Raw genomic sequence first — 26,361 nt, 5'->3', positions numbered from 1 at the left:
TCATTTGTCTGTTTCTATTGACAGATTTTTTCCTAGTTTTGGTTCATATTTTCCTACTACTTCTTCTAAGTAATATTGCATTACACACGCTACACGGTTGACTGTCTGTATTTATTGTCATCCTTAGGAGTGCTAAGCTTTGTTCAGGAAGGCAGCTGGTTTAGTTAAAAATCAGCATGATACTTTACACTTTGTTTTTAAGCTTTTTTGGGTATAAGGTAGGCTCTATGTAGGACTAGATTAACCTTTCTTTGAAGGCCTGGGCTTCCTCGAGTCTCTAAAGCATTGTGCAAGCTCCAGTTATTCTTCAGCTTACAGGTTTCCAGTAGCTGTTCTTTTCCTGCTGGAACTATTTTCCCCCAAAACTTACTTCGTTTTTATTGAGAACAGGTATTCCTGATAGTTAATACAGGTGGCTTAAAAGGAGGTAAAGAAGAAAAAAATTATTCTCTATACCTCTTTAAGTAAGGAGGAAATATTTCCTATAAAGGCATTATTTCTTACATTATTACATTATTTTTTTAGTATGTAAAATCAAGGAAGATTCCTGAATAAGAGTTCTCAAATCACATCTGATATAGTAACATTCAGAAATAATTCTGAATCATCAGGAAAAGACACTGAGAATATTTTACATATGTTTATATATATATATATGTACATATATATATATACACACACACACACACACACACATATATATATATATGTTTAACTGTAGCTTCTGTATTCCAATGTCTAATATTTGTATCACTGAAAGGTGAATATTGGAGTTTGACACTGAAAAAAGAACATCTCTAATTCATCCCAAGGAAGAAAAGATGGAAGAATTCCTTAAAATTATTTTCGTTCTCTTTTCTCCACTTTCTATAGAACTTTGTTTCCTGGCTAAATTTATTCGAGAGAGACAGACAGACAGTGAGGGGAGGGGGGGAGGGGCAGAGAGGGAGGGAGACGCGGAATCTGAAGTAGCCTCCAGGCTCTGAGTTGTCAGCACCAAGCCCAACACAGGGCTTGAACTCACGAACAGTGAGATCATGACCTGACCTGAAGCTGGACACTTAACCAACTGAGCCACCCAGACGCCCCTCTGTAACTTTACTTTTAACTCTTATTAAAGCTTAGGAATGGGTGGGGGGGGGGGGGAGTCTGTTAGGAGGTATCCCTGAGTTTAGGGACATAAACTTTTAAAGTTTTGATGGAAGTTGTCAAATTGCCCTCTAAAAAGATTGTACTAATTTATACTCTCGCCAACAGCATATGAAAATACCCATTTTCCCAGACCCTTTCAATTAGCATATAACAAACGCCTTATTGTCAGCAATCTGATGGACAGATATTCTCACTGCTGTTTTAATTTGCATTTTTTGATAATTATTATGTTCTATTTATTTGCCATTTGCATTTCTTCTGTGAACTGTCCAAACACACAGTGCCTATTTTTCTACTGTTTTGTCCTGATTTGTGGTATTTTGTTTGCTATTAAGGATAATATATTAAGGATACTTTGTTACATAAATTGAAAATATTGCTCCACATTACGGTTTTTATTTTAACTTGGTTTATATTGTTGTTTTCTGTAAAAACAAAAACAAGACAAACACTTTAAAGTGTTATGTCACCAAATCTGTTCCAATTTCTCCTTTATGGCATCTGCTCTACCTGCCATCCTTTATAAAACACATTAAAACTTCCCGTCATTCAGCATATTATGAAAAGAATCACGGTATGTTTTATATTTAGTGACGTCCCAAACGGCGCAACATTCAAATACTAAGATTGAAACGTGGTTAAATCTAAAGAACTACAGGTATTCGGTTAAGAAAAATAATTTAAGAAACACACACAAACAATCTGAGACACGGCACAATGGATTTTCTTTTATAATCTCTCAGGTCTTTACAATTCCAGGTAAGTAGACAGTATGAGATCCTTTCGGATGATAAAATATAAAAGTAAAAAAAATAAAATAAAATCATTACACCTAAAATGATCAAATTTCCCAACTTTATGTCTGAGAAACACTGATCCACCCCCTTGCCAGTCAATTCTAGTTGGCCAGTCTAATTCAAATTTTCCTGCGTGTTGACTCAGAAGCCACCTCCTTGCTCTATTCACTGCTGCGCACGTGCCCTCCAGGACAACAGGAAACAAGTGTGCCGCCTCTGTCCCACGGCTCCCCTTCTGGTAGCTGGAGTATTTTCTTCAAGTTCAATAGTTCTTTCCTTACCGCACTTTTTCATATAAGTATTTGTGGGGCACCTGGGTGGCTCAGTCAGTTAAGGGCTGGACCAGCTCAGGTCATGATCTCACAGTTCGTGAGCTCGTGCCCTGCCATCAGGCTCTGTGCTGACAGCCCAGAGCCTGGAGCCTGCTTCGGAGTCTGTGTCCTCTTCTCTCTCTGCCCCTCCCCCGCTCATTCTCTCTCTTCTCTCTCTCTCTCTCTCTCAAAAATAATAAATAAACATTTAAAAAATACTAAAATAAAATAAATATTTGTTCACACATCTAACTGACCCAACAGACTATGATCTCCCTGAAGACAGTGCAAATGTCCTTCAAATCTTAATCCTTAGTGCCTGTTACACAGAAAGCATTTAATACACAGCAGGGCGAATGGAAAGGAAAAAAAGAAAAAAATGTCTAAAATTGTCTAATTTCCTACTTCCATGCAACTTAAATTTGTCAATATTTTCCTTATAATCAGGAAGGTCAGACAATATGATCCCTCTGTTTCTTCTAACCGTAACATTCTGAGATATTACTGTATAGTTCTTTGTCTTGAACACATTCCTGGTAAATAGGTGATACTGAACAATTACAAAATATACCTAACAGATCCAAACAGTCTGTACAGTAGCTCATCTGCACAGCACAATTAATATACTATTGAGCTTCCACGACATTTTCAATGTCATTCTGACATGTTTATTAGTTTGGTATTAAGGCTATATGCTTCCATTATAGTCACATCAATTTTAAGAATCATTCACTAAGTAGAGATTTTGGAGCCGCCTACATGTAAGCAGTAAGTATGAGCAGGGTCGGGTCAGATCTCTTAGGGTGGCCGAGGCGTGAAAAAAGGCTGGTAACCATAAATCTTCAATCTATATTCTTCAATCTAGGAGAACGTCAATCTCCTATTCTTGAAACGAAATTTTTTTCTAAGAAATGTGCTTGCTGTTTTGAAAAATATGTGAATCTTAACGAACTAGTTGAGACAGAAACACACTTACTTCACTGTGGCACTTAGGAGAAAGTTCAGCTGTGGCATCAACAGGCTGTCTGGGGCTGACAGGTAACGATCAAACTGAACCTAAATGAAACAGAGAAAGAGCAAAACATAAAGTGCGTACATCTGCTAACGGACATCTCAAATATAACCAACTCACTTAAGGGTTAAATCTTAGGAAATATACCATAGTACAAATAACGACTTCTTTGTGATCAAATGAGTTATTTCTTCAACATTCTAACTAAAATTCCCTAAAAGTATAAACTTATTTTTGAGACACACAGAGAGAGAGAGAGAGAGAGAGAGAGAGCAAGTGAGCGAGTGGGGAGGTGCAGAGAGAGAGGAGGACAGAGGATATGAAGTTGGCTCCATGCTAATAGCAGTGAGCCCAATGCGGGGCTCAAACTCACAAACCATGAGATCCTGACCTGAGCCAAAGTCAGACGTTCAACTGGCTGAGCCACCCAGGCGCCCCACAAGTGTCGACCTCTTAAAGTAGTTAATACCAGCATAGCTGCTTTGAAAATTCTAAATCCAAGTGGTTCATCTTAATCTCCCTCAACGAACTTTTGAATAAAAAATACTAACAAGAAGTAAAGTGATCAGATTTCAAGTCTACCTTACTTCCTTAAATCCACTGTATGTTAATTATTCATTTACTTATTCCTTCAACTGATATTTATCGAGTACCTACTATTAGGAAGGTAGTATATTAGGTAAAGTATATATAGTGGTGAGCAAAAGAGGACAGTCCCTAGCTTCAGAGAGCTACGGCCTACTGAGAAAGATGGTAAGTAAGTAATAAGGTAAATAAATATATAATTACAAACTGTGTTGGATGCTATGAAGGAAAAAACCAAAGTAGTATAAAAGTGTAAATCAGGAGGATGGACCCAGCTTCTGTGTTTGGCTAAAGAATCTGAGGAAAGGAAATCTGAAGTGAGATCTTAGAGATGAAAAGAGATTAAGTAAGTGTGTGCAGTGAGTGTTCGGGGGTTGCATGGATGGGACAGCACGAAGACTTGAAGTGAGAAAGAGAATGGCAAACAGAAATCAGTTCATATAGGTCTCATATGCTTTCTTACAGGATTTTAATTCTTATTGGAAAGGCATGAGGAAGCCATTGAAGGAGGGGAATAATCTGATTTAAGTTTTAAGAAACTAAGTCTGGCTGCAGCAAGAAGGAAATGGAAGGTAGTTGCAAGGACACTAAATAGGCAGCTACCGCGGCACTTTAGACTACAAGGACGATACCATGGCAGACAGAAGAGGAGATATTTGAGAGAACTGGACAGTAAAATCAGCAGCAGCTGGTTAGTGACAGGACGGAAGGGCATGACTCTCAGATCTGGATCTGTGCCACTTAATTCACAGCATTATTACAATTCATAACTGTATTCTTTTCACACTTATTTAGTTGTGTAACAGCTATACCCCTTACTAGATCATGTCTATTTTCATCCCAATTCTTAGCATAATGCCTAGAAAACAGAGGACAATGTTGAAATAATAATGGACAGAAGCTCTTACTGCTTTCTGAGTTAAGAACACTTGGAGGAGGACCTGGGGTGGGGGGCAGGAAGACATGACAGAGTTCGAGCCTGGGGTATGCCGAACTGAAGTGCCCTGAAGCATTCCAGTGAAGGCAGCAGGCAGTTACCACACACAAAACAAGATTCTGTTTCGTTAGAGAGACATAAAATCTTCAACTCAATTGTTATTCAAGTTTAAGACCACGCACAAAAGAACTTGCAACGGGGTTTAAATGTATTTTGTGGGTTTATATTATGGACTGGATATGTGTCGGTGGGGACAGAAAGACAGGAAGGAAACACATTTAGTGAGTACGAAGATGACTGATCTGTGTGTAGAGTTATGTCCTCATTTTGGGGGGGCAAATACCTTGGAGTGAGACCACTAGGTAGTATGGTGAGTGTATATTTAACTTTGTAAGAAGCTTATCTTTTTTTAAGTTTATTTATTTTGAGAGAGAGAGTGCACACGCGCATGTGTGCAAGTGGAGGAGTAGCAGAGAGGAAGAGAGGGAGAGAGGGAATCCCAAGCAGGGTCCGTGCTGCCAGTGCAGAGCCTGACGCTGGGGCTCAATCCCACAAACCGTGAGACCACGACCTGGGCCGAGATCAAGAGTCAGATGCTTAACCGACTGACCACTGAGGCACCCAGAAACTCACCTTTTTGAAATAATCTAAAATGTATTCATTTCCATTTATCTTTACTTAAACTTTTTAGAATGAAATGTTTTGAAAGTTTTTGCTGTGATGTTTGATGAATAGAAGTTATGACTGTTACTTCTCTTTCTCTAGTCTTTTGTCATGATGTGACGTTTCTTATTTAGTAGTTGAGAGTGTAAGTACTAGGTTGAATGGGGTGTTCGGAGGTTTAGAGTTAATACACGAAAAACACTTGGCACACGCGAAAAATGTTACTGGCTGGTGTTATTCATCACCGTTATTACTACCGCTAGCGTTATTATTATATAGCTTCCAAAGAACATCATCCTACAAGGGCTAAATGAGTGTCACGTGATTGGTGGACATACATACACGCAAAGTCTATACTTAAGACATGGAAACACACTCCGGGAAGCGGCACGCGGGCAGAGAGGGATGTGCAAGGAAGCTCTTCACTTGAAAAGAAGGTAATAAAGTGGAGGTTCGAGGAGTCTCACACTCCAGAGTAATATGTTATTTTAAGACTGGACTCTGATTTCAGTGATCTCAGAGAAAAATCAAGAACTATAAAGACTAATAGCAGGAAGTCTTGAATGATATACAGCCCAACTTCTTCGTGTCTGTCATTCCCGTTTCTCTATGACATCAGGAGTAAAACTCTGAAAATGAAGAAAACCTGAACAGGGATGATGAGGTTATGAGGGTGTAGTGGAATATTAGCACAAATGGATGTCGTGTTTGGACCTTAGTTAAAGGAAACGTATGTGCAATCATTATCCTTAAACCCCCTCTGGATAAAGTATATATCAAGAGACAAAATTACCACCGAGGACAAAACTATCACACAGGAAAAAATTAATAGTGTTCCATACGGAAACCTATGCTGAAATGCTTGATTTTATTCTTATTCACTTACCATTGCAGCCTTCAGTGCCACGGAATCTAGGTTGGGCAAATTAGCTAAAGAGCCCTAGAAAAAAAAAAAAAAAACAAAAACAGCAAAAACAAGATGTAAAAAAGGTGCTACAGTTTCTGTTCACTTATGAAATACAGTCTATTAATAGATTCCCCAAATTTGGAAATTCGGCTCATTTCCAAAGAACTCAAGCGTCATCTCTTCAACCTCAGTGAGAGCAGGGACTATGGCTTGTTCATTTTTGTGTAACTAGCACGAAGGCACGTAATCATATTTGTCGGAGGGAGTGACAAGCAGAAGTTTAACAACAGGAACACCAGGATATTTCAGATTGACTTATAAGCAAGCAAACAGGCGAGGAAGCATTTAGGAAATGGCAGCAAGATATGGAGGCTTGAAGTCTCACCCTGACAATTTGAGATAGTATAAAACGGCAGCAGAATTGATTCTTCTCTGGTAGAAATCTGCTTGCCGCTTTATCAAAATAACAAATTTGGAGCCGGTGATTTTTGAAAGCTTCATTTAAGAGCTCCTGGACTATAAAATATGTTTCATGTTAATGCCACTTAAACGAGTTCTTTGCGGGGTGCGCCTGGCTGGTGCATGTTGGTACAGTGTGTGACTCCTGATCTCAGGGTCATGGGTTTGAGCCCCGTGGTGGGCATGCAGCCTACTTAATAAGATAAAACAAAATCTTTAAAAAAATGAGTTCTTAGCTTTCTAAAGAAAGATGCTTACGTGAATTTCTCAGGTTCCCCCACTCCCTTCTCTATTTCCACTGGAGTTCTATAACTTAACAAGATCTTATGTTGGTCTCAGAAGTATTTACCTTTCCAAAGTAACAGACTAAGACTTGCTAAGTTAAAAAGGGGATGACTGCATTTACACAGCAATCTATGCATTCAATTAACCCATAGTGATACAGGACTCTGAAAAATTTACCAGTATGAATATCCTTTATACAATTTATAATACAGATTTTTGTATATTTTCATTACTTTTAACCAAAATTATCCATAGTAAAAAGTATAGTTAATATTTAGGGGCACTATACTGCAGTCTCAGGTAGTCATCTAAGAACTGTACATATGTTACCTCACTTAATCTTCGGAACAACCTACGATACAGATATTATCATTACCCCAATTCCACAGCTGAGAAAACAGATACAGAGGGATAAGTCACTTTCCCAGTGAGAATAGCTAGTAAGCGGCAGAGCCAAGGTTCAGTTAGAGGCTAGCTCTAGACCCCACACTCTAAATGCGTATTTCCATGTGTTTACCTGCTCAGGTTTATGTTGCTGCACGGTGTTATAGATATAACTCAAGCCCGCTCTAGTTAAAACATAAGAAGCTTGCTCATTGATAAGTGTGTCCAAATGTGCTTCAATCTAAAAGAAAACCCAGCAGAAAGAAAATATTTTAAAAGAGGAATAAGACTGCGGAGAGTACAAGTAGACCACTCTGGAGTCAGCTCTTCATCACGGACTTGCTCCTTGCAGCGGCCATGAGTTCCAGACCATGAGGCACATGGGCCACTTCTGTGACAAAATCTTTTCCTTCCCCCAAAGAGGAAGTCCTCCTACAAAAGGGAGAGAAAGTCTCATTTTAAAAATGAGAACTGAAAGGATTTCAGTACTAGCCACTAGTCAAACAAATTGAGTCTCTTGTTAGCTCTTTTAAAAGATGGCAATAAACAAAACACAAACAAACAGGAAACATTAAAAGATAACAACAATATAAAATACTTAGGAAGACTTCTGGGAAGATGAAGGCCTGATGTTCCTGACCTCCACATACCCCTACCTTCCCAACTTACTGGACTGACTCAACCAATCAAATGTGCCATATGGAGACGCCTGGAGGCAACAGGTTTCTCCCGGCGAGAAAGCAGGTTTCTCCCAGGGGGGAGTTGAGAACCCAGCAGAAGGTTGGCCAAAGATTTCAGGTTTAGGAACTGTCCACGAAGACTTGACTAGCAGATGTGAGTTGTATGTGCTCCCCTGCTTTGTAGTATCCTCAGGGAAGCCATCTAATGCTAATGGGGGCAGAATCCACAGAAGTGGACTACCCTGATGGGCTGAAGTATCCCTTAGTGGGAAGAAGTCTTCTGCCCCCTTACTTTTACCAGCACAGGCCTGAGAGTTTGGAGCTCTTCCTTCTTCTCCTGACCAGCAAGTTCCCTCAGCTTTGCCAGTCTGTTGGCCGGGGCACAGTAACGCTACCCATGGTGCTGTTACCATCTGAATGCTTCTGTTGTCCGAGTAACTCCAGTTTGCTGCTGAGGCCCTCCCCCTAAAAAACTTCCAACTAACTTAAAAAAGGGGAGTATGTTCTAAGAGAAAGCCCATCTGAATGATTAGAAGGAGTAACTTTTCCGGAGGCAACCCTATTAAAAGATGCAGAGTACTTTATTTTTTTCTCTTAAGTAAATGTCCAAGAAAGTACAATTAGAGGCCTTAGACACTAGACTTACTGGAAATAAAAAAAAAAAAAAATGTGCAAATATAAACATTTAATGAAAGAGCTAAGAATCAAATTAGCATCTGAAGAAGAATAGAAGAAAAGTAACATAGTAACATCAAAGAAAGATTAAATAAAGAGATATGAAAAGATATTAAAAGAGAGATTCTGGAGATAAAACCAATAAAGGCAGAAACTTCAGAATATAAAATATAAAATTTTTATAATTATATAATTATTATAAAATATAAAATATAAAAAATTCAGAATATACAAAGAAAAGTGATAATTAATTAGGTAATAGAAAACTATACTGAGCAAAATAAAGGGTTGAATCTTCAGACTGAAATGGCTCTGCAAAATCCAAATGGGGAAAGAGACATACCAAAAAATACCCTGAGGAACTAACTATCTGAACTCAAAGGAAAATCCTTACGAGCTTCCAGATGGACAGAGTAAGTTACCACAAAGAAAAGAGAATCAGACTAGCCTGGACTCCTTACTTGAAACACTGGAAGAAGGTAAGTCAGAGTAGAAGAAAATTAATAGGCCATTGATAGAAAAGGTATGAAAAACCAAAAATTGTTTATGCAACAAGATAAAATTTCTTTGGAGGGCCTAAATAAACCATGCCTTCCAGTACCCACATCATTGTACAATCCTCTCTCAGAGCTCCGGGCTGGCCCATGCAGCTAGCACTGGCCAACAGCCTATAACCAAGCATGAAGTTAAGTGCAGGCTTCATAAGCACTTACACACTGGGGCTTGTCCCCTTGGAAAGCAAAACATGACCAGGGAATATTTAAGGAACACAGGTAACTGGTGATAAAACAGACTGATGAACACCTGATATACCTGAACAGCTTGAGAAAAGATTTAGACAAATGGCAGGGTTTAGGGGTTGAATCAGTGATAAATAACAGTAAAAACCAATGAATTTTTTTAAAAAGAGATTTTTAAAAATTTTTATTTGAGAAAGTGAGAGTGAGAAGGGCAAAGGGAGAGGGAGAGAGAGAGAGATGGGGGGGGGGAGAGAGAGAGAAAGAGAGAGAATCTTAAGCAGGCTCCATGCTCAGCATGGAGCCCGATACGGGGCTCGATCCCATGACCCTGGGATCATGACCTGAGCCAAAATCAAGAGTCAAATGTTCAACTGACTGAGCCACCCAGGTGCTCCTTAAAAAAAGAACTGTATTAATTCCACAAAAAACAGTTATTTAAGAAAGGAAAATTAATCATACCTCATTATATTTCTTTTAAAAGAAGGAATTCGAAATTAGAAAATATCACAAGTTTACATTTATCAAAACTCATGCTTTAGAAAACCCCCAAAGTTCACAAATAAAAATTTTTACTATAGCCACTGCCATATTACTTATATACTTGTAATAACACAGAACAGTCAGCATTTTTTCTTCAAAACATTATATATACCAAAAGTCACTATTTCAAAATCAGAAGCCAAGTATCTGGTAAATTTTATAAACGGCTTAGCCACTTTACAAACTCTTAAATGATACTATTTGGTTTATAGGACTAGAGTCATTGGTATAACAAATTGTAATGTTTTGCCTAACACTGGTTTACACATAGATAAAAATATATCTGTCCTCTGTAACACCTTCTGCACTAGCTAGCAAGCTTGGAAAATATAGCATATTATTCACAGTTCAGCAACTGAAATCTGCATACAGAATTGCTGTTCCAATCAATAAGAAAAGCTTCATTCTATCATCACATACTATGGTTTGAATAAAATATCATACTCATTACATATTCTGGCTTCCCAAAACAAAACTGAAACACCAAGTATGTGTGCACGTTGTGTGAGTGTGTGTGTGTGTGTGTGTGTGTGTGTGTGTTTCCATCAGACTATACCCAAGAATTTATTGAAATTAGGTCACCGAAATTGGACTAAAGCCAGTAACTGAGATCAGATGAAAAAAGGCTCCGTCACAGTGAGCGGGCATCTTATGACAAAGTTTACCTGAAACTGTAGCATTTCTAGTCGTCTGTCAGTGAACTCAAACAGAGCTAGTGTTGTCTTCATCATATAGAGTGAATTGACCATGAAAGTGGCCATGTCAGCTGTGCCTAAATTGCTGGCAGATACGGTACACATCTGGAGGAGAGGATCTAAGACACACGATAAAACCTATAAGTGAAAAATAAAATAAAATCTATTTTTTATTCCCCAATCAGTGATACAGGCCTGGGTTAATAGTACTTCAGAAAGAATGACAAACTAATTGGAAGGGGAGCAACTTATAAGATTAAATGGTATAGTAATCATAATGTTTTTTACAATGGGCATCACTGAATAAAGTACTTTTTAAATTACAGAGAGCTGATCTAATACGTGAAAGAAAAAATCAATGAGAGGGACTGTTACAATGCACGGGTTATAAAATGCCAGAATTTCAACAGAATGTATAACAGAGGAGCAATAAATAATCATTAAAAATGATTTACAACATACTTGCACAAAGTCAGCTTGACGGGCATCTAACGGTACAACTGAAGAATCGTGAGATGCCAAAACTTCACGCAACAATGCGAGTGTCTGATTTAATGCAGAACTTGGTCCAAGATCAGGTGGTGGGAGTTCAACCTAAAATAAAGGGTGGCTTCATCCACTGCTTACGTTTTCCACTAAATTTTAATGTATAAATAAATACAATTCACAGTAAAACAATACATGTAAAAGATGTAAAGATTTGGCGAGCATTACAAAATCTAGAATTGATCCATAGCTGATACTAATAAGCATAAAGTGACACCAAAGGTTTTTGTTGTATTATCACAGAATTAATATATTCTTCTCACAATTAGAAGTAAAGAATTTATACTTCTAAAATTCGAAAGTTATAAGAAAACTCGGTAGTCTTTGATGTAGAATTATATTTTTATGCAGATTTGAAATGGCCTACTGTTTTGGTTTTTTTTTTTTTTTTTTTTTTTTTTTTTTTTTAGCCCAAGTCATTAGAAAAAGGCAATCTAGAAACCAACACTCCCCCAACGATAATACAGTTGAGAATCATCATCCACCCTCAGGCCCAAATCTCAGAAATGTGGCTCACTATGCATAGGTTTGGGGACTAGGAATCCATCTTTCAACAAGCATCACAGGTGATATGCAGATCAGTCTATGGGCTACACACTTCACAGAAACACAGTGCCCACTATTCTACACAGTGTAACACTGCCACTGAAATCTGTAGCACTGAAGTTAAAGATTAGTTTCACACTTTAGATTACCAATCACTAGTTGTGTGGTCCTGGGTAAGTTCTTTAACTTCTCAGAATTTCAGAGGGATTCTTTAAGGGTTAATGGGATTGTTGCATATAAACTATTGGGTACTATAAACTGGAAGGTATGCCAAGTTCATTCTCTCTACTTGCTGGCATCATGATATCCAAGAAGATGTGCTGGTGAATTTTTGTTGAGTACTTATAAGAATATAGTCAGATCTTATCTAAAAAATATGATACTCAGAAATCTATGTAAGAGACTATAGCCTTGTGTCAGACAGAAAAGTGTAAGAATTTTTAAATATCTGGATTTATATGAAGAATGTTTTATATAGAAAAGTTAATACATAAGTGACAGCAGCAGGAATATCAAAGTATGGACCTCTGAAAATCTTCCCTCTTTCATAAAACAACAAAACCAAAAAATTATAAGACATGCAAAGAAACAAAAATATATGGTCCATGCACAGAAAAAATAGTCAACGGGAACTTCCCCTGAGGAAGCCTGGACACCGGAGTTACTACACAAAAAATCTGAATTGACTATTGTATTTTATTTTAAAGTTTATTTATTTATTTTGAGAGAGAGAGAGAGAGAAAGCACAGCAGGTAAGGGGCAGAGAGAAGGAGAGACAGAATCCCAAGCTTGTGGGGCTCAAACCTACAAACCGTGAGATCATGACCCGAGCTGAGATCAAGAGTCAGATGCCCAACCAACTGAGCAACTCAGCACCTCAAAATTGGCTATTTTAAGAACGGGAACCAGGTTAATGAACTAAAGGGAAGTATGAGAACAATGTCTCATCAAATAGAGAATATTTACAAAGAAATAAAAACGATAAAAAGAAATAATTGAATAGAAATTTTGTAGTTGAAAGTAACTAAAATGAAAAATTCACTCTAGGGATTCGATAGCACATCTGAGTAGGCAGAATAAGTAATCAGTGAACTTGAAGATAGGTCAATTAAAATTATCCAGTTTGAGGGACAGAAAGAAAAACAAATGAAAGAAAATTCACAGAGCCTCAGAGACCTATGGAACACCATCAACATTAAGTACAATGTGGTTCTCTTAGAAGGAGAGAGGAGTGCAGAAAAAATATTTGAAGAGTTAATGACAAAGATTTCACAAATGTGATTAAAACAAAACATTAAGCATCTAAGAAGCTCACAAACTCCACAAGGAATAAACTTACACAGTTTCACACTAAGACACATCACACAAACTGTCAAAAGAGAAAGAGAGAATCTGGAAGCAGTAAGGGAAGGAACTGATTATGACAAAGGATTCTCATAAGATTAACAGCTGATTTCTCATCAGAAAACATGGAGGCCGGAAGGCACTGGATGGCATATTCAAGGGCTGCAAGAAAGACCGTCAAGACAGAATTCTGTACTCAGTAAAACTACTCTTCAAGAATGAAGGAAAACAAAGATTCTTCACTAGTAAACCTATTCCACAAGAAATATGGGGAATCCTGGGGTGCCTGTGTGGCTCAGTCGGTCGAGTGTCCGACTTCGGCTCAGGTCATGATCTTGCGGTTTGGGAGTTGAAGCCCCGTGTCGGGGGGGTATAAATAAAGTATAAAAATTCCTTTATTTAGAAATAACATTAGTTAGCCATCATTACCATCAGTTTAACAACATTCTGGATATCTTTTTAAATTGGGTGAATGAATAGAAAATACTTTTATAAAGATGGCTTCATATTCTGGAGTTTTTCTTAATTCAGTTTGAATTTAACAGAAAAAAGGAAGCAAAACTGAAGGAGGTGTGAAACTTGAAATATTTGCCATGAGAGATACTTTAATTTTGTCAATCTTGGTTTCATGTATTTTGGGGTTCTATTGTTAGATGCACACGTTTATAATTGTCAGGTCTTGGGGTGCCTGGGTGGCTCGGTCGGTTGAGCGTCTGACTTCGGCTCAGGTCACGATCTCACGGTCCGTGAGTTCGAGCCCCGCGTCGGGCTCTGGGCTGATGGCTCAGAGCCTGGAGCCTGCTTCTGATTCTGTGCCTCCCTCTCTCTCTGTCCCTCCCCTGTTCATGCTCTGTCTCTCTCTGTCTCAAAAATAAATAAAAACGTTAAAAAAAAAAAAGTAAATAATTGTCAGGTCTTCTTGATAATAAAGATTACAAAATGTGTTTGTTTCTAGTGGTGTTTGTCTTTAAAGTTTATTTTATCTGAAATTAGCATAACTACTCGAGCTCTTGGTTTTTGCTTGCAAAGTCTGTCATTTCCCATCCTTTCACTTTCAACCTCTTTGTGTATTTAAACCTTTCTGTTTTTGTTTTTTTAATGTTTATGCATGTATTCTGAGAGAGAGAGCAAGCACCTGCAGCATGAGTAGAGGAGAGGCAGGGGGGAGGGGCGGGGGAGAGAATCCCAAACAGGTTCCGCACTGTCAGAGCAGAGCCCAGTGTGGGGCTTGAATTCACAGACCATGAGATCATGACCTGAGCTGAAATCAAGAGTCAGATGCTCAACTGACTGAGCCACCCAGGTGCCCCTAAACCTTTTGTTTCTTGAAGATAGCATATGGGTAGTTGGATCTTTTTTTTTTTTTTTTAAAGGTCCATCTGCCAGTCTCTGCTTTTGGACGGCATGTTTAATCCTTTCACATTTAATTGATGATAAAGTAGAATTTGTGTCTGCTGTTTTGTTATTCTTATGTCTTAACTGTTTTTGTTCCTCTGTCCCTCTGTTACTGCCTTCTTTTGTGTTAGTATTTTCCAGTATGCTCCTTTAATTCCCTTACTGTTTATTTACATATATGTGTGTGTGAGTGTGTGTGTGGTGTTTGTTAGTTTCTTAGTGGTGTCCTGGGAATTATAATTAAACATCTTAATTTATAACAGTATACTTCAGGTTAATGCCAACTTACTTTCAATAGCACACAAAAGCTTTACTCTTATGTAGACCAGGTCTCCTCTTCCTTTAGACTACTATTATTACAAATTGTATCTTTCTATGTTGTGGACTCGTTAACACATAATTATAACTATTGCTTCATGCCACTGTCTTTTGAATCAGGGGGAAAAAGGGAATTACAAATGGAAAATACATTAATACTTTCTTTGCCTATATCAGAACCTTTAGTGGTGTTATTTCTTCATGTGAATTCGAGTTACTGTCCAGTGTCTCTGTATTTTAGTCTGAAGGATTCCCCATATTTCTTTCTTTAAAAAAAAATTTTTTTTTAATGTTTATCTTTGAGAGAGATGGGGAGAAAGCACGATCAGGGGAGGGGCAGAGAGAGAGGGAGACACAGAATCCGAAGCAGGCTCCAGGCTCTGAGCTGTCAACAGCACAGAGCCCAACACAGGCCTCGAACTCACGAACCGTGAGATCATGACCTAACCCGAAGTAAGACACTCAACTGACTGAGCCACCCAGGCGCCCCTGTTCTCAGTTTTTAAGAGTCTCTTATGGTTTGGCTCCCTCCCTGTCTAACTTTTTTTTTCCTCCTTCCCCTCCCCCAGGGTCTTCCGTTAAGTTTCTCAGGATCCACATAAGAGTGAAAACATGGTATCTGTCTTTCTCTGTATGGCTTATTTCACTTAGCATCACACTCTCCAGTTCCATCCACGTTGCTACAAAGGGCCATATTTCATTCTTTCTCATTGCCACCTAGTACTCCATTGTGTATATAAACCACAATTTCTTTATCCATTCATCAGTTGATGGACATTTAGGCTCTTTCCACAATTTGGCTATTGTTGAGAGTGCTGCTATAAACATTGGGGTACAAGTGCCCCTATGCATCAGCACTCCTGTATCCCTTGGGTAAATTCCTAGCAGTGCTATTGCTGCATCATAGGGTAGATCTATTTTTAATTTTTGGGGGAACCTCCACACTGTTTTCCAGAGCAGCTGAGCCACTTTGCATTCCCACCAACAGTGCAAGAGGGTTCCTGTTTCTCCGCATCGTCTCCAGCATCTATAGTCTCCTGATTTGTTCATTTTAGCCACTCTGACTAGTGTGAGGTGATATCTCAGTGTGGTTTTGATTTGTACACTAATAATGAAGCAACAGAAAGACAAATAAAGAAACTGATGCCATTCACAATTGCACCAAGAATCATAAAATACCTAGGAATAAACCTAACCAAAGATGCAAAAGATCTATATGCTGAAAACTATAGAAAGCTTATGAAGGAAATTGAAGAAGATATAAAGAAATGGAAAAACATTCCATGCACATGGATTGGAAGAATAAATAGTTAAAATGTCAATACTACCCAAAGCTATCTACACATTCAATGCAATCCCAATCAAAGTTGCACCAGCATTCTTCTCGAAGCTAGAACAAGCAATCTTAAAATTTGTATGGAACCACAAATGACCCCGAATAGCCAAAGTAATTTTGAAGACCAAAGCAGGAGGCTTCACAATCCCAGACTTTAGCCTCTACTACAAAGCTGTAATAATCAAGACAGCATGATATTGGCACAAAAACAGACACTTAGACCAATGGAATAGAGACTCCAGGATTGGACCCACAGAAGTATGGCCAACTAATCTTTGACAAAGCAGGAAAGAATATCCAATGGAAAAAAGACAGTCTCTTTAACAAATGGTGCTGGGAGAACTGGACAGCAACATGCAGAAGTATGAAACTAGACCACTTTCTTACACCATTCACAAAAATAAACTAAAAATGGATGAAGGACCTGAATGTGAGACAGGAAACCATCAAAACCCTAGAGAGGAAAGCAGGGAAAAACCTCTCTGACCTCAGCCGCAGCAATTTCTTACTTGACACATCTCCAAAGGAAAGGGAATTAAAAGCAAAAAAGAACTATTGGGACCTCATGAAGACAAAAAGCTTCTGCACTGCAAAGGAAACAATCAACAAAACTAAAAGGCAACTGACAGAATGGGAAAAGATATTTGCAAACGACATATCGGACAAAGGGCTAGTATCCAAAATCTATAAAGAACTCACCAAGCTCCACACCCGAAAAACAACCCAGTGAAGAAATGGGCAGAAAACATGAATAGACACTTCTCTAAAGAAGACATCCAGATGGCCAACAGGCACATGAAAAGATGCTCAATGTCACTCCTCATCAGGGAAATAAAAATTTCATTTTTCGGGCGCCTGGGTGGCTCAGTCGGTTAAGCGTCCAACTTCAGCTCAGGTCATGATCTCGTGGTCCGTGAGTTCGAGCCCCACATCGGGCTCTGTGCTGACAGCTCAGAGAGTTGGAGCCTGTCTTGGATTCTGTGTCTCCCTGTCTCTCTGACCCTCCCCCGTTCATGCTCTGTCTCTGTCTCAAAAATAAATGTTAAAAAAAAAAATTTAAAAAAATATTTCATTTTTCAATCGCCAAACAGAAGGCCAGTGACAGAAATCTCATGCACCAATAGGAGATAGCTGAAGAGAACCTTTTTTGATCCCCTTGAATTAAGGTCTGTAAAAGCTGCACAAATTCAAATCAAAGTCATACCTTAGTTAGAGCCAATGACAAATGATACAAGTACTACTTGAACTCACTTCATTTAACAAACCGACCTTCTATGAAGTGCTTTTACACATACCAGATTAGCCCTGGGTCAGAATTATGCTTCAAAAGCAAATGAAAACTGTGGCGGTTGTCAGATAAATAAAATCTATAATTTTATAATAATGTAGTAAAAATCATGGAAAGAAACTCTAAAGCAGAAAAGTATCTAATTAACATCCTCCTATCACTTCAACTTAATTTCATCCAAGTGAAATGGATTTCTAATGGTTAAGTGTTATACAGGACAGTGTGGTACTGGTACAAGGACAGACAAATAAACCAATGGGAGGAGAATAAACATTCACAAAACAAATCCACGCATATATGGTCTTGCGATTTCTGACAGTTTCCACTGCAATTCAGTGGGAAAGGATTACCTTTATAAGAAATGGTGCTTGATGTACTAGCTATTCATATGGGAAAAAAATTAACCTTGACCACTACCTCATCGCATAGTTAAAAATTAATCTGAGATGGATCAAAGACCTAAATGTGGAAGCTAAAGAAACCAAGCTTCTCAGAAAAAAACATGTAAGAATAACTTCATAACCTAAGGGCAGGAAGAGATTAGATAAATAAAAGTCAGGATACAGAACAAAATTAAAGTGAAGAAATTCTGTTCATCAAAATACTCCACTAAGAGAGTGAAAAGACACGTTAAATTGGGAGAAAATATTTGTAATGCTTCCTTTTATCCAGAACACATTTAAAAAAAAATCTCACAAATCAGTAAGAAAAATACAGATAACCCAATAGAAAACTGGGTAACAGACTTCAAAAGACACTTCACAGAGAGTATATCCAGCAACCAATAAACATATGAAAAACTGTTCAACATCTTTATAGTCTTCAGGAAAGTGCAAATCACAAATGAAATACCACCACATAATTTCCACAATGGCTGAAACTGAAAAGATCAGCACTATCAAGTACTGGAGAGGATGTGGAACAAACGAAATTCTCACACGTTTCTGGTGGACTAAACTGGTACACACGCTTTAAAAGATGCCTGGTGGTATCTACTAACATCATCAATCCCATCACCCAGACATTCCATTCCTGTGTATACACACGAGAGAAATGAAAACTTACATCCATCAAAAGACATGTACAAGAATAGTCACTGGATCCTTATTTACAATACCTAAGAACTGGAAACAATCCAGTGTCCATCAATACACTGTGGTGTATTTCTACAACTGAATTATTACACAGCAACTGAAAAATAACTACTGCAGACAACATGGGTGAATCTTACAGATATGTTAAATTGAAAGGAGTCAGATCCAAAAAAGTTGGAAAAAGCATGTATCTATTTATGTGAATTTGAATAGCACACAAAAATAGGAAATAAAAGTCAGATAATGGTTTGCCTTGGGGGGACTGAGTAAAGGCATAAAGAAGCCTTCTGAGATGCTGGAAATGTTTGATGCCTTGATCTGGGTGGAGATTAATGAGCATACAGAAATACAAAAATTCAACTAACTATATACTTAAGATTTGTGTACTGTCAGTTACATCGCCACTTAAAAAGAAAGTTCTTTTGATCTTTTTTGTTTATATTTTGTAAGCACCGAGAATCAACAATGGATTATAAAAGTATCCAAAATGCACAAACAACATGGCCATTAATAATTAATGTACAAAAGAGCTTTATGAAAGACACGTAAGTTTTATGTACATTTTCCAATTGATAAAGTTGAACTATAAAAATCTCACATTTAAAAACGTTTAGTCTGGGGCGCCTGGGTGGCGCAGTCGGTTAAGCGTCCGACTTCAGCCAGGTCACGATCTCGCGGTCCCTGAGTTCGAGCCCCGCGTCGGGCTCTGGGCTGATGGCTCAGAGCCTGGAGCCTGTTTCCGATTCTGTGTCTCCCTCTCTCTCTGCCCCTCCCCCGTTCATGCTCTGTCTCTCTCTGTCCCAAAAATAAATAAACGTTCAAAAAAAAATTTAAAAAAAAAAAATAAAAACGTTTAGTCTACTGAAAATTTCATATCCCACATATTAGAACGTCTCTTTTTTTAACTTTTTTTATTGGCTTTTTTTTTTTTAATTTACATCCAAGTTACTCAGCATCTAGTGCAATAATGATTTCAGGAGTAGAATCCAGTGATCCATCCCCTACGTATAACACCCAGTGCTCATCCCAAGTGTCTTCCTTAATGCCCCTTGTCCATTTAGCCATCCCCCCACCCACAACCCCTCCAGCAACCCTCGGTTTGTTCTCTACATTTAAGAGCCTCGTATGGTTTGTCTCCCTCCCTGTTTTTATATTGTTTTTGCTTCCCTTCCCTTATGTAGAACCTCTCTTTTTAAAAAATGTATACCGCTAGAAACTAAACAGAGTTGTACTTCCTGTGACTGTTTATTATGACACTTTTCATCCCTTTTATAGGTAGATGCTCTTTTTTCTTTTTTTTTTTTTTTAAAGTTTATTTATTTGGAGACAGAGCGTGCACAAGCAGGGGAAGGGCAGAGGGAGAGTGAGAGAGAGAATGCCAAGCAGGCCCCATGCTGTCAGGGTGGAGCCCAATGACGCCCGGCTTGATCTCACAAATTGTGAGATCATGGCCTGAGCTGAAAACCAAGAGTCAGACGTTTAACCGACTGAGACACCCAGGCGCCCCTCTGATTTTTTTCAAAGAAAATGAAAAGGCTGCACCATACAAATTACAAAAACTGTTAAGCCTTTATTCCATTGTCAACTTTAGTTTTACTTTTTCAAATATCTTCCATTATTTTTTTTTAATTTTTTTTTTCAACGTTTATTTATTTTTGGGACAGAGAGAGACAGAGCATGAACGGGGGAGGGGCAGAGAGAGAGGGAGACACAGAATCGGAAACAGGCTCCAGGCTCTGAGCCGTCAGCCCAGAGCCCGACGCGGGGCTCGAACTCACGGACCGCGAGATCGTGACCTGGCTGAAGTCGGACGCTTAACCGACTGCGCCACCCAGGCGCCCCATCAAATATCTTCCATTTAAAGTCCTCTAATTTTTTGTTCTGTAGCTTCTTAGAAGGCCACTCACCCATCTACTTTCAAAAATAAAAAAACCATCCAAAAAAAAAAAAAAAACAACCCTCCTATTTTTAAACTGACTTCTTCATTTTATATATAGACTCCTTTTGCTCTATCTGCATGCATATATGTTCTAGCAACTGACAATACATAGAACTAAGGTGTTTTTTTAAAACCACTTTATTGAGAGGTATGATTGACATAACAAACAGGTGTACTTACTTAACGTATATAATTTGGTGAGTTTGGAGATACACATACACCCATGAAACCATCACCAAATTCGATGCCATAAAACATATCCATCACCTCCAAAAATTCCCTCTTGTCCTACATATTTACTTATGGAATTAAAGTTCTTAAGTCGATAAAAATACCCAAGATAAATCTTAAAATGCAAACTAACATTTGTTTGAGATAACTTCAAATAATTCAAAAACTTTTTATTTAACATAATTTTATTTAAAATTTAAAAAGCATTTTATGGCGCGCCTGGGTGGCGCAGTCGGTTAAGCGTCCGACTTCAGCCAGGTCACGATCTCGCGGTCCGTGAGTTCGAGCCCCACGTCGGGCTCTGTGCTGACGGCTCAGAGCCTGGAGCCTGTTTCCGATTCTGTGTCTCCCTCTCTCTCTGCCCCTCCCCCGTTCATGCTCTGTCTCTCTCTGTCCCAAAAATAAAAAAAAAAAAAAAAAAAAAGTTGAAAAAAATAAAATTTAAAAAGCGTTTTAGCTGAGAATACTGTTTCTGTTTTTCCTGGCAGAACAATCTGTAAGGAATAATGTAAAACTCAAACTCTTCATGTAGGACAGCATTTCTCCAACTTTAACATGCGTACAGATGATCAGGGAACCTTCAAATGCATATTCTGATTCAGTAGGTCTAGGCAAGCCTAAGATTTTTGAATGTCTAAGAAGCTCAGAAGTGATGGCTAAGCTTCTGGTCCATTTAGTACATTTCGAACAGTAAAAGAAGATTCCAAACACAAACTAAATACTAGAATTGAAGTCACAATTTATTTAAAGGACCATTTAGTTTAGTTTAGTTTAGTTTAGTTTAGTTTAGTTTAGTTTTGTTTTGTTTTTCCAGAGGCCTGAGTAAATTAACCCTGACTACTATTAATTTTATTTGGGTTTCATTTATGACACATGTTAAATTAGAATTATAACACCACTATAGTGAAAAGAATTTTAGCCAACGCCTGTCTAGCTTAAATTGATATGGCACTGTGTATTTTGCAGCACAGGTACACATAAACGGTTCCTGACTTATGATGGTCCAACTTAGAATTTTTTGACTTTACAACCATGTGAAAGCAATACGCATTCAGTAGAAACTGTATTTCAAATTCTGAATTTTGATTTTTTCCCCGGGCTATCACCAGGCAGTGCACTTCTCTCCTGTGACGCGGGGCAGAAGCAGCAAGCAGCGGCTCCCAGTCAGCCAGGCGGTCACAAGAGTAAACAACTGATGACCACTCTGTGAGCACACAACCAGTTTCTGTCTCACTTTCGGTACGATATTCAAGAGATTACATGACATACTCAATGCTTTAATTATGAAATAGATTTTGTATCAGATGATGCTGCCCAACTGCAGGCTAATGTAAGTGTTCTGAGCACGTTTAAGATGGTTAGGCTAAGCTATGATGTAGGTTAGGTGTATTAAATGCATTCTCAACTTAGGATATTTTTGGGACACAACCCCGTCGTAAGTCGAGGAAGACTGAATTCCCTTTAGACATTGCTGGCTTTGCAGTTATGAACGTTTCAAGAGAGGTGATAAGGAGGGAGCGCACACACTTGGATACTCTCAAGTGCTGCAAACTGCTTTGTTAGGGAAAAGATACAACTGTCAATAAAATGATGTCCTTGAATGTATTTTTTATAGCGAATAAAGAATTAGTTTCCAAATAGGTCTTTTTAAAAGCACAGAAGGAATCATATAAAGAGAGTTCATTTCTGGCAATACCTTTATTTTAAAGGCTACTCTTCCTAATAATTTTACCATATACTTAAAATTTTATTTTATTTATGTATTTATTTATTTTTTTCACTTACTTAAAATTTTATTAACAAAAATTTCCACTTGGGTGCTTTGCTAATGAAGACCATTCTGAGTAAGTGCTGTTTTCCTTATAAGGGTAGAATCTTTGTAAAAGAAGTGAATGATTTACAAGATGCAGAATAAGAAAAAAATATAATTAATATAAAATATGGAACAGTAAAATTTAATGAAAGGAGGATAATTCTTGAAAGAACCTTGACATGGTTGCAGATGTAAGCAACATGCAAGCTATAAACAGCATCATATTCCCATTTTGATTAATGTTAAAATATCTCTAAATATAGCCCAATTCATATCTGAGAAAAACATTTCAGGGCATAATTACTGATAATGATAACAGTAACCAATAATAGTCAAAACCCATCCACTGCTATAAACTCACATAACTTGCACTTAAAATATTCAAATTACAATTAATCCTCCCCCCATTTATACCCTATATTGTTCTAGGTTTTAATTGAAAGATGCCATCCTCTTTATCCATTTTATTTTCTTATTTTCTTGCAACTTCTATTTTAACTTTACTAGAGACATAAAATATATAAGAACCTAGTAGTCTGAGTAAAAATAGAATAAATGGATAACCATTTGGGAAAAATAAGGAAACCCTTCCTTCTCAGCATGGACAAAAATAAACTTCAGGTAGATTAAAAATTGATGTAAAAATGAAACCACAAAAACACCTAAGAACATGCATCTAAATAACTTTATTAAATAATCTAATATTGTCCCACTGACAGATGCTATCATATATTAAATTCTAACTATATTTTCTGGTTGTGGGGAAGTTTTCAAGCATCACATACTCCCAAAGGGAACCCCCACCCCGACCCTGCGAAGAAAAAAACTACCACTACCAACAACAACAAAAACTTCAGATTTTACTATGTAAAAACCAGAAGTAATGTGTCAGAAAATACTATAGGCAAATGTAAAAGGCCAACAATGACCTGGAGAAAATATTTCTAATAAAAGTGACAGTTAATATTCCTAATGTATAAAGAATATCAGAAAATAATAAGACAAAACCCAGTAGGGAAATGGCAAAGGACATGAACAAGAAACTCACAAACAGCCAATAAACATATTTTCAATGTTCATTCTCACTAGAATCATTGAACTCCCCCCCCCCCGCCCCCAAAAAGATGTCACTTTTTGCTCATATAGCGTAAGGGCAAAGGTATTTTACAATGCCTATTATCCAATGTTAGCAAAGGCTGGCAATCTAAGTAGGAGCAAGCATAGATTTGAGAAAATGGGTGACAGGTAAACAGGAATGGCTGCTTAAGCATATGTACGACTGCCATTATGGCGGGCTTCGCTGAGGTTGGAGATGGTGAGTTTTGGTAAATCCAGTCTGCGTGTCTACATGATTTTCTTCAGGAGTGCTCAGCAGTCAGTATACAAAAGAGAAACTGACAAGCTTAATTCAAGGTGTTCTTGCAAAGTAAGCATGGCACAATGAAAAGGGTACAAAAGATAATAAGTTAGCACAAAATGAAGGGAACTAGTTATTCACCGAACTAATAAGTCCCATGAGATCTGGCATATAGGGATATTACTCTTTCCTTTCTTCCTTATTATGTAACCATTTTAACCATTAGTGTATGTGTGTGTGTGGCCAGTACTAAGTGCTCACTACAACTGATATGACAAATATACAAAGGATCACAAGAGGTACTATGTACAACTATATACCAACAAACTGGACAACCTAGAAGGAATGCAACCTGCCAAAACTGAATTAGGGTGAAAGAGAAAATCTGAATAGACCAACTGCTAGTAAGGAGATGAAATCAGTTTAAAAATTTTAAAGAAAGCCCAGGACTAGATGGCTTCACTGTTATATTTCACCAAGCATTTAAAGAATTCACATCAGTCTTTCTCAAACTCTTCCAAAAAATCAGTTGAAATGTCTCCTTTTTTGTTTATAGTTTTGATTTGGGTCTTCTATTTTGCTTGGTGAGTCTAGCTTATAGTTTGTCAATTTTGTTCATCTTTACAAAGAACCAACTCTTAGTTTAGTTAATCCTTTCTATTGTTTTCCTGTTCTGTATTTCATCTACTTCTGCTCTAACCTTTATTATCTCTTTCCTTCTGTTAACTTTGGGCTCAGTTTGTTCTTTCTATCGTTCCCTAAGGTGTACAGGAAGGTTACTTGGGCTTTCGCTTGCTTCTTAACGTAAGTGTTTATTGCTATGAACTTCCCTCTTAGAACTGGTTTTGCTGTATCCCATTACTTCTGGTTTATAGTATTTCCATTTTCATTTGTCTCAAGAAACTTTTTTATTTCCCTTTTAATTTCTTCTTTGATCCCTTGGTTGATCAGGAGTGTGTTGTTCAATTTCCATGTTAAATTTTCCAGTTTTCCTCGTTACTGATTTCAGTTTCATATCATTGTGGTCAGGGAAGATAGCCGATATAGTTTAAGTCTCTGAATTTGCTAAGATTTCTTTTGTAGCCTACCTTATTTCTATCCTAGAAAATGTTCCATGTGTGCTATTTATCTTTTGCCTATTTTTGTGTCAGACTATTTTGTTGTTGTTGAGTTTTGAAAGTCCTCATATATTCTATGTGTTCCAAATAGTGACAATGTTGTGAGGCTTTTGTCCTATTTTAAGAATTTTATAATTCTAGGTCTACCTTTAAGTCTTTGATCTTACTTAATTTTTGTATATGGTGTTAGATAAGGGTCTAACTTCATTTTTTGCATGTGATTATCCAGTTTTCACAACACCATGTTAAAAAAAGACTGTCCTTTCCCCATAGAATGGTCTTGGCATCCTTGTCAAAAATCTTTTGACCATAAAAGCAAGGGTTTATTCCTGGGTTCTCTATTCTATTTCATTGCGCTATGTATCTGCCTTTATGTTAATACTACATTGTTTTCATTACTGTTGCTTTGTATTAAGTTCTGAAATTAGGAAATGTGAATCCTCTAGCTTTCTTCTTTTTCAAGATTGTTTTGGCTATGCAGGATCCTGTGAGATTCCACATGAATTATAGAATGGGTTTTTCTATTTTTTTTTTTTTTTAATTTTTTTTTTTCAACGTTTATTTATTTTTGGGACAGAGAGAGACAGAGCATGAACGGGGGAGGGGCAGAGAGAGAGGGAGACACAGAATCGGAAACAGGCTCCAGGCTCTGAGCCGTCAGCCCAGAGCCCGACGCGGGGCTCAAGGTTTTTCTATTTTTGAAAAAAATGTCCTTGAGATTTTGGTAAGAATTACACTGAATCTATAATTGTTTTGAATTGATATCTTAATAATAGAAAGTCTTCTAATCCATGAACATGGGATGTCTTTCCATTGATTTATGTCCTCTTCAATTTCTTTCAGCAACATTTATAGTTTTCATTGTACAAGTCTATCATCTCCCTGGTTAATTCCTAAGCATTTTATTCTTTTTAATGCTATTATAAATAGAATTTTTTCATAATTTCCTTTCCATTGTTAGTGTATAGAAATGTAACTGATTTTTTGGTATTGATTTTACACCCTGCTACTTTGCTGAAGTCACTCACTAGTTTTTGTTTGTTTGTTCGTTTTTTTGCTAGAATCTTTAGGGTTTTCTACATATAAGATCACATCATCTACAAAGACAATTTTACTTCTGCCTTTCCAATTTGGGTAACTTTTGTTTCTCTTTCTTAACTAACTGCTGTGGCTAGAACTTCCAAGACTATTTTGTTTGTTTGTTTTAATGTTTA

At 37.6% G+C, this 26,361-nt stretch overlaps 1 protein-coding gene across 4 annotated transcripts in view; it reads right to left on the bottom strand.

Annotated features, from left to right (window-relative positions):
* COG6 (component of oligomeric golgi complex 6) overlaps window positions 1-26,361 on the bottom strand; it is an 88,897-nt gene that overhangs the window by 10,344 nt on the left and 52,192 nt on the right. Inside the window, exons 14-19 of one of the 4 annotated variants that reach the window (XM_045474925.1) lie at window positions 11,285-11,416; window positions 10,793-10,960; window positions 7,626-7,733; window positions 6,344-6,397; window positions 3,237-3,316; window positions 2,902-3,145 (exon numbers count right to left, since the gene is read on the bottom strand). In XM_045474925.1, coding sequence (XP_045330881.1) covers window positions 3,133-3,145; window positions 3,237-3,316; window positions 6,344-6,397; window positions 7,626-7,733; window positions 10,793-10,960; window positions 11,285-11,416 — 555 coding nt within the window. In that variant the 3' untranslated portion in view covers window positions 2,902-3,132. Of the gene's footprint in view, window positions 1-2,901; window positions 3,146-3,236; window positions 3,317-6,343; window positions 6,398-7,625; window positions 7,734-10,792; window positions 10,961-11,284; window positions 11,417-26,361 lie in introns of those variants that run through there. The other 3 variants (XM_045474922.1, XM_045474920.1, XM_045474918.1) reach the window with 3 other exon arrangements.

This window comes from Leopardus geoffroyi, chromosome A1, assembly GCF_018350155.1.
Source record: "Leopardus geoffroyi isolate Oge1 chromosome A1, O.geoffroyi_Oge1_pat1.0, whole genome shotgun sequence".
Taxonomy (NCBI): domain Eukaryota; kingdom Metazoa; phylum Chordata; class Mammalia; order Carnivora; family Felidae; genus Leopardus; species Leopardus geoffroyi.
The sequence above is the reverse complement of the archived record's forward strand: the minus strand, read 5'-3'. Positions and strand labels throughout refer to the sequence as shown.